General features: G+C 45.4%; 1 protein-coding gene across 1 annotated transcript in view; it reads right to left on the bottom strand.

Annotated features, from left to right (window-relative positions):
• Positions 1–17641, bottom strand: part of LOC109317353 (tetraspanin-15-like) — a 186751-nt gene that overhangs the window by 36664 nt on the left and 132446 nt on the right. Inside the window, exon 6 of the mRNA XM_019545979.1 lies at positions 901–954. Within this exon, the coding sequence (XP_019401524.1) occupies positions 901–954 (54 nt within the window). The remainder of the gene's footprint in view (positions 1–900; positions 955–17641) is intronic.

Below are 17641 nucleotides of genomic sequence, written 5' to 3'. Positions count from 1 at the left end.
TAGGGGTGTAGAGAGCCCGGTCTAGCTGCAGGGGTTCTAATTTCAGCAGGTTGGAAACACATCTCCGGCTTTACTACATTTGTTCTGCACTTTCCTCACTGAAGGCAAGACCTTAACAATGTCAAAGGCCGAAAGATCTGACAACACTTTCTGTTAGTGCAGAGCTGGGGTCTGGCACTGGCAGTGACAATGTTCTACGTCTTTCGCATTGGGAGCTGGGATATTTTTGACCCTTTGTACAGCCCCTTGTACAAGAAACTCCTGCTGTTAGGAAAGCTGCTGGGCGCTACCAGCATTGTCTATGAGCCCCTGTCCAGACTAGCACTCCACTAGCTGCACAGGTCTCCCAAAAGTTCACACCACTAGGAGTTTGGCAGTCACTCAGGCTGCTGCGAAGGGATTTATTCTCTGATGAAACTTTTCTTCGTGGGAAAAAAAAAAACATTTACAGATCAGCTTATTCATAAAAGTACTGAAAAAAAATTGCTCCAATTAAGCCTTCCTCAGCTAATCAGCCGTTTAAAAAAAAAGAAGCTATTTTTATTAGATTGCTTTTTTTTTGCATGCAAGGCATGACTGCAAGCATAAGGACAATGACAGAAACAGCTCTTCTGCAGCAGGTGCCCCAATAGTTGAATAAATGAATAAGGACAGAGGGCAACCCATAAAATAGGACATTAACCAATGAGTCTGCTGAACAAAAGAGAGAGACTTCATCCTTGAATAGCATCCCCTCAGGTGATATTCCCTTCCCAACTGATCCTGGAGAGAGAGGAGCTTTGTAGCATGCCCTGGTAAACCTATCTGGCAGACAGATCCTCAGGCAGCAGTTGCCTTTAACAGGTGAAGAAGAAGCCTATAAGCAAGGAGTTGGCAGATGAAAGAAAAGGAGAGCGTTACCTCTTTTTCAAGGGTCTTGTATCCACACAGAGTGTTAACAACTTCTCCGGGGACCTGTTAACAGAAGAACAGTTTTAGACTGGGAGCACTGTTTTGGTTTTAGACTAGAAGCACTCTTTTGAGGAAAGGCAAAAGAAATCACAAGGGGTATGAAACTCTGCCCCCCTGGTTGGTGACACAGACCTTTCAGCATAGTGCAAGGCAAACAGTTCAACAGCCTTTGGCTCGCACATCAGTGGGAACTTCTGCCAAATGCCACCAAAGTCACCACCAGCACACTGCACCCCAGAGCCCTTTGAGAGTCAGAACTGGGACACCTTTGGTTCCACTGCTGGCAAATACCAAATGCTTCGCTCAGTCCAGGCCCTGATGGCTTGGGGCTCCTCCCACCCTTACATCTGAGAGCTGATCCCAGTCCTCCTTAGGACAGTCCCCTTCCCTTTCAAGACATTGCCACTAGATACACTTATCCTTGTGTCCCCCTCAACCATGTCTCTGCCCTCTTTGGGATTTTCCCCCTTTGGGTATTTAGCCTGACCAAAACCAGTCAGTAAGAGGTCACCCGCGTTGCTTGACGTATCTTTCTTTGTTCACAGGTGTATATCCGGCAGAGAAACGGATAAATGACTTCCCAGTGGCAGGGGGCTCACGACTCCACTTGGATGACAGAGGAGGGAGACTGGCTTTCCTAGGGAAGCGAGGATGAAGACCGGAGGCTGATCAGAATGGGGAAGGGGGACTTTGAGACAGCCAGGTCGAGGAAGCAGGGTGACCTGTGCTTTGTGCTGCTATTGCTAGTTTTGTGTCAGGAAACAGAAAGGGGGTAGGGGGTGAATTTTTAACTTTATGCAGCATGTGAAATGGGTTTATGGAAGAGGTGAAAGAAAGCCAACACTTCCATTTCATTCCTTTTACCCCCTTAATTATTGTTCTTACTAGAGTTAAGAAAAGATTCAGGAAAACGAAACGTTATACTTTTAAGGCAGGGTAAAAAAACTTCCAAGAAATTGTCCTATAGTTCTTCCTGCACGAATGCCATTAGTTGCGTTAATGAAGTGCCAAAGCCTCCGACAGAGATCAAAGCCCAGTTGAACTCAGTGCTTTATATACACGAAGTATCAAAGTTCCTACACGGAAGAATTCATGATCTAAACTGACCAAGAAAAGGAGAGGGGGAAGTCACTTACTTAAGGTAACACAGAAGGTTATAAAAAAACCTTTGACCATTTAGTAAGGAATCTTTCCTATAGGAACAAATTTTATTTTAAACATTCCTGGAAGTATTTTGGCCCTGAAACAGCAATACGTGGGATTTAGAGACTGATCCTACGCTCCCTGAAGTCAGCAGCAAACCTCCAATCAGCGTTAATGGTTTAAGAGCTAGGCACAAATGTGCTAGAGAATGAGGGTAGGTGCCCTCATTACACAATTTTACTAGGCTGATTGAAAGAAATCAAACCATCTTTTCCCAGTTAGTTACTAGAGGACTTTTGCACTGGGGGCTTAGCAACTGGCCTAGGAATTATGAAGGCAGGGGTTCCTCATGAGTTGCAACCATTTCTTCCCTGCTCCTGTCAGAAAATAGACTTTCTTGTAGTGTTTTGGGGTTTTCTCTGGTAATTTTTATTCCTACAAAAACCAAAGAGGCATCAAAATAGCTAGGGGCAGTATTCAGGGAGTCAGCAGGAGGATTCATGAGCATGCTGACTGGCATGTAATTTAGCACCTCTCAGGATCCAGCCTGTGATGCATTTTGTTTGCTTATTTCATGGATCAAACTGAAGCTTCCTCAACCTGGCACATTTCAGAAGGTACTCTGTCCCCAAAATGGACACCTTGAAAGCATGATAATTTTAGATGTAAGAAGATGCTGGCAACCCATAAAAGCCCCTGGATAACAAAACCAACTTTCCATGCTTTAGATGCACAGACATGAAAAGAAGTGTATTCCTTTGCAGTGCAAATTGTCTTCTCTGCACAACACAGCATAAAAAGAACTGCACCATTGAAGAGATTTTAGCCATTAAGCATCAGCCCATTTCTTTTCTAATTGGTGGGTCAATTACACCTATGCTACTTTCCCACAACTCATTATTCCTACAATATGTTACAGCACGGCGTTCTTGTAAAACATGACTATTGCAGTTTCCAGTTACGTACTGCTAAGCTGCCTTTGTGCAACAGACTGAACAGAGTTAAAAGAGGCTATGATCAAGGAGGTGTTTGTGCATGTTAACAATTGGGTGAAACCCGGGCTCTCCTTAAGTATGGGGCAAAACTCCTATCCGTCTCTGTGGAACTCCTGATTGCACATTTTGGCTCGGGTCTTATAATCATTTTGATAGTGTAAGGAGTGCAAATATAATGAGCGTCTATGTTAAGGCTCTATTATGCTGCCTGACAGGTATCTGGGAGTCTTTGTGCAACTGAGAACTGAGCCCTCTAATTCCCTCTTCAATTACAATTTTGTAACCTTGGTGTCCCACCCACCTCACATGAAAGGATTCTTTCCCCCGGCACGCTGTCAAGCCGAGTGTTGTTCTCTAGAATGTATTCTGCGCAGCCATGAAATTATGGCAGGGCACATGGGTTTGCCCAGGTACTCAAAAGCCTGAAAAGACTCCCCTGCCGCACACGCACCCTGCTACTGATCCAAGGACATCTGTCTCCTTGAGGTGCTGATGGGCACAGACAAGAAATGCGGCTTTTGGGTCTAAGTCATGGTGAGCCACAGAAAGGGCCATGAGTTAGTTTGATCCTCCAAACCCAACAGATGTTAGCTGTTGGATTGGGAGGCTGGAGGATCAGCTCCAATTTGGAGTGGATCCAGGGAGACAGGCTGCCTCTGTGCAGCCTCTCCCCCTAGCTCAACCCCACCCCAACCCTTGCAGCTCTGCTGCTGTCTCTGGATGGGATGGGGGGAGAGGGCAGGCAAGAGAGGTCCATTCTCCAGTTTTCTCAGCCCTACTGAAGTAGGGGCAGGTAGACCGGAGTCCCCCACCAACGTGAGAGGCTCCAATCCACTTTCCCCCACCCCGCTCCAACAGGGCTGAGAAGACCCCAGAAGGGACCTCCCTCCCCTGCCTTTTCCCCCTCCCATCCTGGGACAGCAGCTGGGGCCAGGCTGTGCTGCAGGCAGAGCAAACAGAAATGAATGAAGGCACTCCGCTTTGGAGCATATTCGTTTGAAACCTCAACTCCTACAGTGAGGGTTAATTTGCCATGTGATTGGAGGGCTCTGTAGTTGTGCTTTTCTGTCTGGGCACAGCTTTAGAGCATTTCCAAGAAGCCGATTGCATGACAAATATCATTTCTGTCTGTGCTTGATGTGTCCTAGCAGAATACTCCCAAGAACATACCCATGGATCTGGTGCCCACCATCCCCCAGAGAATGTATGGCAGAGAACTGCAATAGCGAAACAATTAAAATCGGCTGAAACAGGAACTCACTGCACAATGCACTTGTACAGTTCCCCCACCATTTGGGGCATGGAGGCAATATATTAATACCGTTGCTTCTGTAGAGTTCATTAGAATGGGCTAAAATGCTGTCTGAAGCAAGGTTTGCTGGTTCTTAAAATAGCATTGGTTTTTAGAAGAATGTCTAAGCACGTTTCTGTCCAATAATCTTTTTTTTTTTTTTTAAGAAATCACATAGGCATAACTCTATTAAAGCTCCTAGGGCTTGTTCAGAGGGTTCATTTTTTGGCTGTATAAATAGGTCACCAACTGATCATTTAAGAGAAGCAAGAATTCTGATGGGCGATATCTTTTACTAGACCAACTACATGGTTGGGATAGATACAGACAAGCTTTTGGGTATCACAGTGCCCTGCTTCATTTCACATTTATTTACCACTTCATTTTCTGGCTACTTCCAGCTTTGAATCAAATGACTCAGCTCATCTCTCTTTCCTGGTGCTATGAGGCCATTAGCTCAGCAATGACTTCATGACACCAGTTCCTGCTGGCATCAAATTTTTCTGGTACATTGATCCCAACCCAGCCTGCTTCATTTTTAAATGCATCTGTTACCATTGCTTGATTTCATCTCTGTCAATCTCTTCTCTCATTCTGTTAAGCAGCTTTTTTAATTTCCTCAAACAGAATGACCTTGATAGATAAGGTATGGGAGAGACAGATATTTTCAAAAGGTGTTGTCTGCCCTGTGTTATTACCCCATTATCAGAGATTGCAAATAATATGTGAGCTGGCCAACAATGGCCTGAAAGTAATTGGCTGGTCTCTCTCAGTGAAAGGAAAAGTAGAATTTACACTCACAAGCACAGATGGTAGAAAAGGAGAGATCGCTTTCATGAAAAAAGTTTGAATTCCACATTAAAATACCCTCCAGCCTCTGCCAGCATTTAGACAACAATATTTTGCAGCTTTTACTAAGAAATGTGTTCTTGTTTATAACTGTGCATATTAAAAAGGAAGTACAAGACTCAGAGATGTGGGATCTACCCTCTGCTTTGTTCTGTGTGACTGCTCACTTCCCTGCTGTGGGTGTGTTTCACCATCTGCAGTAGGAGGACAGACAACATGACCTAACTTAATGTGAGAGCTCGATTTTCTACTGCAAGAAGCATACCTATGTACACATGACCTCTGCATCATTAATGCCACAATTACAGGCCTTAGTCATGTAAGTACATCACCACCATTCTAGCCTGCCAGACTGAATTTATTCTACCTTAATGTGTTTAAAGCACTGAATCATTATCAGATGAATCCATCAGATGTCCAGGTGATAGGCATCTATCTCCTTGCTTTTCAGAGGGACTGTCCATGTCTACACAAGACGTTTACTGCAGAGTTAACTAATTAGCTCCACAGTAAAACATCAGAGAATCTGCACCCCAAGGTCTTGAGAGCAAAACTCATGTCACTTGTATGTGTTAAGCCACAGTGGGGTCAAAACTGCAGGCATGCTAGCCCCTGTGGAGGCAACAAATCCTGCTAAGTTTCAAGGAGATAGGTGCAGGGGGTTCGGGGAAACTGCACCCCAAAATCTTGAAAGCAAAACTCATGTCACATGCATGTGTTAAGCCATAGTGGGGTCAAAACCGCAGGCATGGTAGCCCGTGCTGAGGCCACAAAGCCTGCCAGCTTTCAAGGAGATAGGTGCAGGGGGTTCAGGGAAACTGCACCTCAAGCTGCGGACAAGCAAAACTTGTGACATGAGTGACACTAGTTGTGTTAAGGCGCAGCAGGGTGAAAGCTGCAGGCCTGCTAGCCCCTGCTAGCCACGACTATTCACCAGGGCACCCTTGGGGAAAACTAGGAGTAACAGGAGTTACTCCTAGAAGGTTGTTTCAGGATCCTTTCAGGCTCATTTCAGACTCAACATTAGGAAAAACTACTCCACAACTAGGGAGCCCAGACTGTGCCATTACTCCTAGTTTTCCCCAAAAGTGCGCTCGTGAACCCGAGAGGTACACTTCTGAAGTAGTGGTAAGCTGCTACCAACTCCCCTCTTTTTCAGGCTGAAGAGTCCCAGGTCCCTCAGCCTTTCCTCATATGGCTTGTTGTGCAAGTCCTGATCATATGGGTAGCCCTTCTCTGAACTCTCTCAAGCTTTACCACGTCCTTGTTAAAGTGCAGAGCCCAGAACTGGGCACAGTACTCCGCTGAGAAGAGCCGAGTAGAGGAGAATCACTTCTTTGCAACGGTTTTGCTGGAGATGCATCAATTGATGCATCATATTGTTGGACCCGCCAGCATATTGTTAGACCTGCTGGTTACACCATCGCACTGCCAGCAAATGTTCATACTGTAGTCAATTACCCCCAGGCAAGTGATGAGAGGCACAAGCACCTGTGTCATGAGTTTTGCCTGTTAGCAGTGAGAGGTGCAGGCCCCAGAACCCCCCTGCACCTACCTCCTCAACAGCTGGCAGGCTTCATGGCATCAGCCAGGGCTAGCAGGCCTGCAGCTTTCACCCTGCTGCCTTTTAACACACGCAGTGTCACCCATGTCACAAGTTTTGCTTGTCCACAGCTTGAGGTGTAGTTTTCCCCAAACCCCTGCACCTATATCCTTGAAACTTGGAAGGTTTTGTGGCCTCCATAGGAGCTAGCATGCCTGTAGTTTTGACCCTGCTGTAGCTTAACATATACACGTGATATAAGGTTGCTTTCAAGACTTTAGGGTGTAGTTTCTCTGAACCCCCTGTACCTATCTTCTTGAAACTTGGCAGGCTTTGTTGCTGTAGCAGGGGCTACCATGCCTGAAAGTTTCATCTATATCAGGCCAGAAATGACAAAGTTATAGACTGTTTCAACCTTCCCCATTATAGCCTATGGACGAAATGTCGAAACAGCATTGAAACGTGAAAATATTTCGATTTGCCTCATTTTGTTTTGAGGCTGTTTTGACCATAGCTGTTCTGTTTCGATTTTGCTGTTTCAACCTTAAAACAGGTCAAAACTAAACTGGTGGCAAAATTTCGCACAGCCCTACTAATTAGCTCTGGTGTAGGGCAGTGCTGCCAGGCACAAGTACTGTCCTACGGAGGAGTTATTTACTGTGCTGCAATGCACATACAGACTCTAACAGGGCTGTCTAGGGGATACGGGAACTTTAGTGTGAGGGTTGCCTGCAAACTAGCCCTGCACTGAAGCACCCCGCCCTTGTGCCCCAGCCAGCCCCTCCACAGCACGTTGGGCTGGGTTGGAGCAGCCTTGGGCTGGCAGGCTGGCCCCTGGGCCCCCTGCCAGCTGGGGCTGCTCTGCCCCAGCTCAAAGTGCTGAGGTCCTGGGATCATGTGCAAACACAATGCTCAGGAGCAATAAACTCCAGCACAAGCTGTGCCACATTAATTGCACCTGTAGATGCACTCACGGTCTCTACACAATTTTTCTCCAACAAAATAATATTCTCTGGGCATGTAGTAAAAACTCTTGATTTAATTCCTGAGTGAAAGAGAGACGATTACTAGGTGAAGTCCAGCAGTCATTATTTGCATGAAGCTCTTACGTGAAAGGCTCTGAGAAATTGGAACAAACTTTCTGTCAACACCCGCAGCCAAAATATGGGCCGACAGCCCTTTTCTATTAATTATAACACAGATAATTCATTTGAAAGGAGCCATCTATTCTTTTTGACAGCAAAAGTGGGGGCTTCTGAGGCTTGTAGAGGGAAAAGGTTGATTAACTCAGGGGGATAAAGTGCCTCCAGATAGTCTAAAAAAGGGGCAAACGAGGCTGGAAGTAAAGTTGTCTGCTTCTACACCCTGTCAAATTGAGGTGGGAATGCCCACAATTTAAGTAAGAACAGGAATGATTAGTTTTTGGAGGGGACATCACCGTGATCTGAGAACAGGGTCAGAAGTGAAGTCACTCCATAGCACAGTGCTGAAGAATCTTGTATTTCAGAGGAGACCTGCCAGGACCCGACCATTTGTTGTAAAATCCATCTGTGTGTTCATATGAATTCTGGCTCTTAACTAAAGCTTTATGAACACTAGCACATGCTGGACTCTTACCTTCATGGACCTACTGCTGAGGTCTAAGCTCACATTTGACTAATGCCTTTATTCACACAAGGAGCAAGAGCAAAAATGGAAAGAAAACTGAATGAGGGGCTGAGTTCAATTCTGTGAAGTTAAATATAATATTTGGGGGCATAACCAATGGATCCGCAAAAGGCTTTTTGTGGAGCACTGAATACAGGGAAAGGAAAAATGAGAAACACGGCGGCCTCTCCCATGTTGTGAATTTTAATCAAAGCCTTAAGTATCCTTCTGGGAAGGTGAAACTCAATAGGACTTTCCAGGTGCACATTAATTAGCAAAAGGTTTGTGGAATATCTTTTACTAAATAGGATTATCAATGCCTTCGAATCTATCTGAGCCGCAGGCTACTTGGTATCTGAGGGTAATTTTAGTGTCCTATATGGCTTGGAGGAGTACATAGACTCACTTGTTATTCTTTTACCTGAACTTTTTAAATGAATTGCATCTGGTGAAAGGCGCAAGACAGATGAAAGCATATCCCAAGACAGGTTGTGTGCAGGCTGTGCTATGGCCCAACACATCTTCCCCATGCTGATGTTTCCATAAGCAGGAGGAACAAGATGCAAAAGGACAGAGTTTAGCCTCCCTGATCAACTCTGTATGGCTTTGCTGTGATGCCTGCTGGGGGAAACAAGGCCTAGAGGGCAAAGCAACAGCCTGGGAATCAGGGGACCTATTTTTGCCTTCCAGTTCTGCTATGGAGCTGTTGGGTGATATTGCAAGTCTCTACGCTCTGGACCTCTGTTTCCGCAGTCCCCTACCTGTCTCATCTATTTCCATGATGAGGCACAGAAAGAAACAATTTCCAGGCAAATCCAATGCTTCATTTGGTAGGGCTTCATTTACACTGGGGCTTCTAGTTATGTAAGTGGAGGCCATTTGGGTAACTGTCCATGTAACAGGGTCACCTGTTGATGAGGAGCAGGCCAAGGTCCCCAGCACATTTCACACGAATACTGAATCAGTCATGAAGCCAGAGGGCAGCTGGCTCATGTCAGGATTGTTCGTATCACCAATGCCGTATTCCCCAACTTAACCACTGCCACCAAGCAGCCCAGAAATGCAGATTCCACTCTTTATTCCTTTCGACTCATCCCCTTACAGAAGTGGCTCTTCCTCAAGAGCCAAGTCCGACTTTTGCTTTCTAATTTAGGGTGCAGGAGAGAAAAGGCAGAAACACTATGTAGCCCTGGGCTGCAGTCTGATATAAGTCCCAGAAAGAGTTTTGTTGAGGTATTCTGCTGAAGAGAAAGGAAAAGATCCAGAACTTCCAAAGTAAAAACAAGCTGAAAACTTAATTCTTTTGGAAGAAATGAAGTGCCTTTATACATCATAAAGGAGCAATAAACAGAGAAATCTTTGTCCTCTCCCCCCACTTTTGGTTTGCTGTTCACCTTCCATGTTAGTCAAGCTGTCAGGCATGGCCAGAACCTGCTGCATCCGGCAATGCAATTATGCTAACACAATTCCACATAAAAGCACAGAGTGACAATTGTTTTATTTGCCTTTCATCTAACAAATTTGCTTCTTCCAATAAAGGCAAACCCAATGCTGAATGTCAGGCAGGCGATTTTATAGGGGAGACAATGCCCTGCCCTGCATACTGCACAGCCCAGCCCAGCCCAAGGTCAGCTGCCTGGAGATTTTTAATGGAGCAGGCACAAATAGTCATTGGGAAAGCGCTTTCTAGATAATGATCCAATCTCGAAGATCCTGATTGTTAGTCAGAAAATACATTCCCTTACGTGACAGCTAATTTGTAATATTGACTGAGAGAATTTCAGGGCCACAGTTAATTATACACACAGAATTTGATACTCATGAAGGATGCTGCATAGACTGCCTGGAAGAAGTTCTCTATCCAACAAAACCAATGCAACACGTTCGGACAGTAATGCAAGCTCCCCTCCTCTTAGCTTCCTAATACAGCCCAGAGCAGGAGGGTCACCAAGGGTGGGTGGGCTCCCACTATCAGGCACACTGAGACTCTGACCTCTTAGCCTTAATTGACAGAGTGGCTAGCAAGTGATAACTGTAATAGTGGGATTTGTCACGGGAGGGGGATGTATTCACTAGTAGCTAAACTGGGATCATCAATTTGTTTCTTGTGCAGAGAGTTCTTATCAACCTGGATTACCTTTGAAACAATGACTTACAGTCCAAACCTTTCAGCATCCTCCAGGTATTCAGCCAGTCTGCCCAGAGCATTATTTAAAGAGCTTATGAGCTTTGAAACATCTGCAGTTCAAAAGACCCTAAAGCTATTCAAGAACTAGCTCTTCAAAGCCACTCCAGAAATGTATCTGGCTTCAGCTAAATTAGGCAAGACTGAACTAGCAGTATGGATTACAACTCAAATCAAGTTTATTTTTATGGAAAGACATAGAAGGGGATAGCAAGTATTGCAAAATCAATTGGCATGAATAGTCACATACATTTTAAATATACTACTTTTGGCTAAGTCCCCATCTGTTTAAGTTCACTTTCTGCTCATGTTTCACACAACCGTTTTATTTGCATGTTTATGAAAAATTCATTTCCAAGTTATTCATGGGAATATATCTGGGAAATCTGTTTACATATGGAAGAACTTCTGCCCACACGTGCATCCAATCAGGAAGCAGAAACACCATTATGCAATTCATCTGATGGATCACAACATAACTCACATTCAAATCAAATCTAGAGAGTATACACATTAGACATTTGCACATAATAAATGCTGCTGAATTAATAAACACAAGGAACTCACCAGAAACTAATTCCTTGGAGTAACTTATTAGATGCAAAATTATACATCCACTGATACAATGGACTGGTGACTAGTAGGCCTGTGTGAATAGGGAACTATTTTATTTGGGTTCGGATTCAGCCAATTTGGATGCTGGCGATTTGATTCGGAGCTCTGAATCGGTTTCCTGCTTTGATTCGGAGATTCGGCCATAGGGTATAAAGTGGAATCAATGAAATATCTGTAACTTTGTGGGGTTTTTTGTCTGATTTGGATGAAACTTGCAGAGTGGTAGCCTCTGCTGAGAGCGTGAAGTCTACCAAGTTTCAAGGAGATGGGTATAGGGGTTCTGGGCAAACTGCGCCCCAAAATCTTGAAAGCAAAACTCAGATTGTGTGTGTATTAAGCCACAGCAGGATCAAAACTGCAGGAATGTTAGCCCCTCCTGAAGTGAAGTCTGCCAAGTTTCAAGGAGATTGATGCAGGGGCTTGGGGGCAACTGCACCTCAAGCTGCGGAAAAGCAAAACTTGTGACATGGGTAATACTATGTGTTAAGGCACGGCAGGGTGAAAGCTGCAGGCCTGCTAGCCTGTGCTGAGGCCATTAAGCCTGCCAGCTGTCAAGGAGATTCGAGCAGGGGTTCTGGGTTCAGGGGCCCTGCACCTCTACCTGCTGACAGGTAAAACTCATGTCACGGGTGCTCGTGCAACTGTGTCTGTCTTGGGGCATGGAGGGGTAGGGGGATGGGAGGAATACTGCAGACCTGGCTGCTAAGCCCTGCTGTGGCCATGACACCTGCCAGCTGTTGAGGAGATCAGTGCAGGGAGTTCTGGGGCCCTGCACCCCTAGCTGGTGACAGACACAACTCATGACGCGGGTGCTTGTGCAACTGACTGTCTCTGTCTTGGGGCAGTTGATTGTCTGTATTATTTCCTCTCAGTCTGTTGTTTTGTAGGTGTTAATCCTTGCTAATTAACTCCTTATCAAGCAACTGTGTATGGAGCTGGTCCCTGGTCCATGATTGATTGGTAACACAGTAGCTTAGCAGCCAGGCCTGCAGCAGTCCTCCCCATCCTGCCCCTGTGCCCCAAGACAGACATAGTTGCACAAGCACCCATGTCGCGAGTTCTGTCTGTCAGAAGCTAGGGGTGCAGGGCCCCAGAACCCCTGCACCCATCTCCTTGACAGCTGGCAGGCTTCATGGCCGCAGCAGGGGCTAACAGGCCTGCAGCTTTCATCCTGCTGCACCTTAACACACAGTGTCACCCATGTCATGAGTTTTGATTGTTCACAGCTTGAGATGCAGTTGCCCCCAAACTCCTGCACCTATCTCCTTGAAACTTGGTAGGCTTTGTGGCCACAGCAGGGGCTCCCACCCCTACAGTTTTGACCCTGCTGTGGCTTAACACACACATGCAACCTGAGTTTTGCTTTCAGAACGTTGGGGTGCAGTTTCCCAGAATCCCTTGCACCTAGCCCCTTGAAACCTGGCAGGCAACATGCTCTCAGCAGAGGCTACTACCTCTGCAGGTTTTGTCTGAATCATCCAAAAGACAACAAAGTTATAGATATTTCATTGATTCCCCATTATACCCTATGGCCGAATCTCCAAATGTTTTCCGAATTGGTTTGGAAGCTCCAAATCGATTTGGAAAGCTTAAAGCTTCCCGCAATTCAATTCAGATTAGTAGATTTGGCCTCTGAATCATCTCCGAATATGAATCATCATCCGAAGCTTTGCACAGCCCTAGTGACTAGCCCCGCTTCAAAGCTGGCAAACTATCATAAAGTACAAGTGGCTAAGCAGACAATGACAAGCTGCCTCAAGCAAATGCACCTAGCTCTTTTTTTCTCAGCCTCTTAACAAGGGAAGGAAACTCCTAAACACATTGTGATCAAAACCAATATCTTTAGAAAAGCAGAAGCCTGCTTTTGGTTGTCAACAGGCTGAGAGGCTCAAGAGACTCGACACGAGTCTTATTTCCCAACCCAATCAAAACTTGCTGCACAGCAAGTACCACTGGAAAAGCGGATGCCTTCAGAGCTCACTATCATCAACAGATGTCTGGGTCCCCAGTGTCAAACCCCTTTGAAGAAGGCGAGGAAGAGCACTCTAGCAGTGCGCGCCATGTAGTCCAATGAAAAAGACAGGTGACAGGAAGTCTCAGAAGGGTTCGGGAGGAATATTTTAATGTTACTTTAAAACAGATTTAGCATTAGGGTTGTTTGCTGATTGACAGCCATGAAGCTGTGGGAAAGGTAACGATGGGTAGTGGAGGGTAAAGCTTTCACACAGTAAACCATCCCTGTGCTCCAAGCTCTGCTTAGAGACTGCACGTCTAGAAGCAAGCATCCAGATACGCATTTCCTTTTCAGCACTGACACTGAGGGAAGTCCTTTATCTCAATGCCAGTGTAAGAAACAGTTCTTGAATCTTCTAGGGCTCCAAGTATGTTGCAAAGAGGAAGAAAGTGCATTAAAAAGTCCATTTTGCAGATGGGGGATAACTTGCCCAGAGTGGCACAGGCACAAGGGAAGCCCAAGGGTTCCAGGTAGTTCAGAGAGATCAAAACTCCTGCTGAGCTATCTAACCTGGGTCCCAAGAGTACTGTAGCCATGATAGCCTGGAGCTCAGTGCAGATTAATTGCCCTGCTTTTGGGCAAGGTTTGCATCATTCACTGAGATCGGTGTGGCTGCAACGACATTGTTATTGGTACCCAGCCCAGCAGATACGGAGCTAGCCCAGGTACCTCTGTAGTGCACCACATTGCAGCCTCCCAACATACCTTGTGCCTTGCCTCCAGTCACATGCTGCCAAAGGATCCATTTTGTCAAAGGTGGAGAATGAACCAGAGTGTGTGGGCAAGCGGTGAAATCCTCAAAGGTTATCACACCATGGACTTGTATTAGTATGTGGGCTTCTCTCCAATTCACACTTCCTCCCTAAACTCACCTCTTTCTGCATCACGTCCCCCTGCCAGCTACAGAACTTGGTTAAACAGACAAGTGATCTCAGGGCAATATTTAACTGTCTTTGATGTGATAAGAGATCAAGAGCAAAAGCAGGTGGCAAGATTGAACTCATCTCTCTTTCTCATCTGCTCGGTTTCACCCCTCCCAGAGCATAACATCTTGATCTGGCCAGACAGATGGATTCCAATCTTGCTAGTTCTTTTCCCTCTCTAATTACTGTGATCTTATGAACAACTCCTGGTTTACCCATCAGTGCTAGTTGAAATGCAGTATTCTTCAACCTGGCTACACCCTTGTCCTGCCTGGGCCATGGTAATGAGGATAGCCCCCACTCCTGCCCCTCCACTGCCAAAACAGCACTCTCCACTGTAGCCTCACATACTGGCTACTTTCCATTTGAACTGGCAGTGCTCTGCCAGGGTGCCAGCACTTCTCACAAGGTTTGTTGCTACCCGCTACAGCCTTTTGGGCAAGGATGGCATCATGGTTCATGTGGCACATGCAGAGCAGGAGGGAGCAAGGAGCGCTAGAAGCATTGCTGCTTTGATGGTTGCACCTCTGCGTGGTGAGAGATGCTCTTGCTCATGGAAAGATGCCCGAGCCAAAAACAACTCTTCCCTCTCATCCTTTTTATCACCTCCTGCCAGCAAAAGACTTGTCAAAAGACTTGGAGAAGTGTGGGTTTCTTTTTGCTCATTAAATGACCAGACTATTTCTATGCCATTATACCTTTTTAATAGTTCCTTTCAAGATTTAAACCAGTAATTCACCTGCCAACCAAAGGATACATTGACCACAACTTAAGCTAAATGCATGCGACTAAATGCATCCTCTTCCAGGCACCAACCATACTGCCAAACAAGTAACCAGACAAACAAGTGATTAATCTGAAGCACTCCAGGCACAACTGGCTGTATAGGCTAGCGATCTACCAGTCACTGCACCGTAACTCAGACAAGCTCTTGCACATGGGGAAATACGTGGTATCATTTTTCTAAAGCAAAACAACTTTTGGTGTCTCTACGTGGCACAGGGCAAAATGCCAGCTCACAAAGAGGGAGACATAATACCAGAGTAAGGTGTGCTCAGGCAGACCCATGAGGTACTTACATTGCACAACTAATTCAAAGCCAGACAGATGGTCTTGCTAGCAGCAGTGATAAGGAAATTAAAAACAGGATTCCCTCCAGGAGATGTAAAAAATTAAACACAATGCATCTCCAAAACTGGACGTGTAGAAATAGGCTGCCCTGGGAGCCCTTTCAGGGTACGGGAACACAAACAAGTTACCATGTAATAGATGAGGAGACAGATTTATAACACAACTATAATATGCCTCTGTGATAACTGCTCACGTATATATTCTTACTCTGCAGTAAGCAAGAAATAGTTCAGCCCTCAACAAAATGGAGGTAAGGTCCCTTGCATTCAACATGGGAGAGAACATGCGCACAAGACAGCGATTATAAACCTTAGCTTACTATATGTGTATGTAATAATTCATGTAACATGTTTATATGCCTATTTACTGAGTGGCACTCACAGTGTCCTGAATTTCAGAAGCTGCCAGAAACCAAACAGAAGATCAGCGTACATGTTGCTAAGCCTGGCACATTGGTACATAGTTAGTGAACACAGTGAGCTGGAAACAATTATGGGCACATGGTTTCTTCTTACTATTTGCATTGTGTACAGAGTGAAAGACAATGCTGTTTATTCCAGTGACCTGAGGTGCTTTCAGGATACAGTGCATTTTAAAACCAGAAGCTACGGCCTAATAGCAATTGTAGTCTGAGAGCGACCCCTTCCCCAACTTTACTCCAACAACGTCGTCTTTGAACCAAAGGCAGGCTCTACCATGCTAGGATAGTTCCATTCACCATATAGTGGCGAGAAAGAGATTTTCAGATGTTGACCCAAAGGCAGTAAATTGCAAAGCAGAGCTGCATTTGATTTCCTCCCCCGCCCCCTAAACAGAGCAGGAGTCCTCCACAATAAAGATAGGTGAGCTTTGGTGAGCAAAGAATGCACATTAATTCTGGATTACATAGGGTCATTTCCTTAGGTTATTTAGAAGCATAAAGCCACTGCTTTCTGTACAGATTTTGGAGTAATTTGGTGAGTGAGTGACATGGGGATTTCATTATTCTAGCTCTAATTTCGCTAGCAGGATCTGTTTCCCTTGCCCCCATCTCCACTCCATCAGTGAATAGTCACATACAGCTGGCTATTTCTAACTATATCAAGGAAGGCATTTCAGGTTCACATAATCCATTTCATCTTATTGTCTTTCCCTTTCTCCTCCAACCCACTGATTGAGCAAAATCCTTATGAAACCCTAAGAATCTGCTTCCACCTTTGAAGACTCCCTTCCTGTGGTCTCATTAGCATTTTGAATACAAGACAGAAGGATGAACCCTGTTAAGTTCCATTTCTTGCTCTAGGAGAGAGCGTGTGCAGCAACTAAATTAAATCAAGAGATTAATTTCTCTTCTCTATATAAATCCATACAATTTGGGGGGATCATGAACTTCATGGCAAATGCAAAACACACATGGGCAGATATAGCATATACATGCATGTTCTTCACACATCTATACTTTCTCTCTCTTCACCCATACCTCTTTATGTTTAACGCAAATTGCTTGACATGACTAAGTGTTGCAGGTCCCATACTACATTTGTTTTGCCTTTGACAGCCCAAGGCTGACATTCCAGGATTTTTACATGTGTGCTTACCCCCACCCCATCTACACAAAAACCTCTTAGCTACATGTCTGTGGATTTGGGATTTTGGTTAATTCTTGTATTTTGCTTTGACTTGAGTTCCTACTTGCTCACTTTGTCAGGTGGAAGCAACCAAATGGTGTGCAACTGAATACATTTATACAGTGCTCTTCTGCTGGTACACAATGCCTGATGTCCACCGTCCAGCCTTTCTATGGATCTTTTCCCCCAAGGCTAAGTACAGACAGTCAAAAAACCCAAAGATGAATTGATTCAGTCTTTGCAGGTTAGTCTGTGCTGCACAGATTGAAATAATAAGCAAATGAACACACATTTGGTTTTGATTCAGGAAATGCAGCCATATGCCTGCTGTGGCCCAAGCCAGAAGCTGGGGGGGCACGAGAGTATGCCTGCCAACCACTGCCAAAGGGGAGGGAAGAAAGAAAGCCATGCTGGAGTGGAGGGGTGTGGCCAGGCCCCAGCCCATGGTCTCCCTGGAGGTGGGGGGGGAGGTAGTGGCATTGAATAAATAAAAAGTTGAACGAGAATAGTTCTTTCTCTGAAAAACTATAAACTGAAGAAGTGTAAACATAGCATGGGCTATGTGTTTGCTTGCTTGTCCTGCTGCCTCCTGAGGTCTCTGGGATTTTCAGTCCACAATCAGAACAGCAGGGCTCTGCAGGGTGGCTCATTGCTTCCTTTTCCTGCTTCAAGGTGCCTCTGGGATTTGTAGTCCACAGCTGCAGCTGGCAGTAAGCCAGCCAGCAGGGCAGGGCAACTCTGTACTTG

This window comes from Crocodylus porosus, unplaced genomic scaffold (genome assembly GCF_001723895.1).
Source record: "Crocodylus porosus isolate Cpor-Errol unplaced genomic scaffold, CroPor_comp1, whole genome shotgun sequence".
Taxonomy (NCBI): domain Eukaryota; kingdom Metazoa; phylum Chordata; order Crocodylia; family Crocodylidae; genus Crocodylus; species Crocodylus porosus.
Note: the sequence above shows the minus strand (reverse complement) of the source record. Positions and strands in the feature narration are given on the sequence as shown.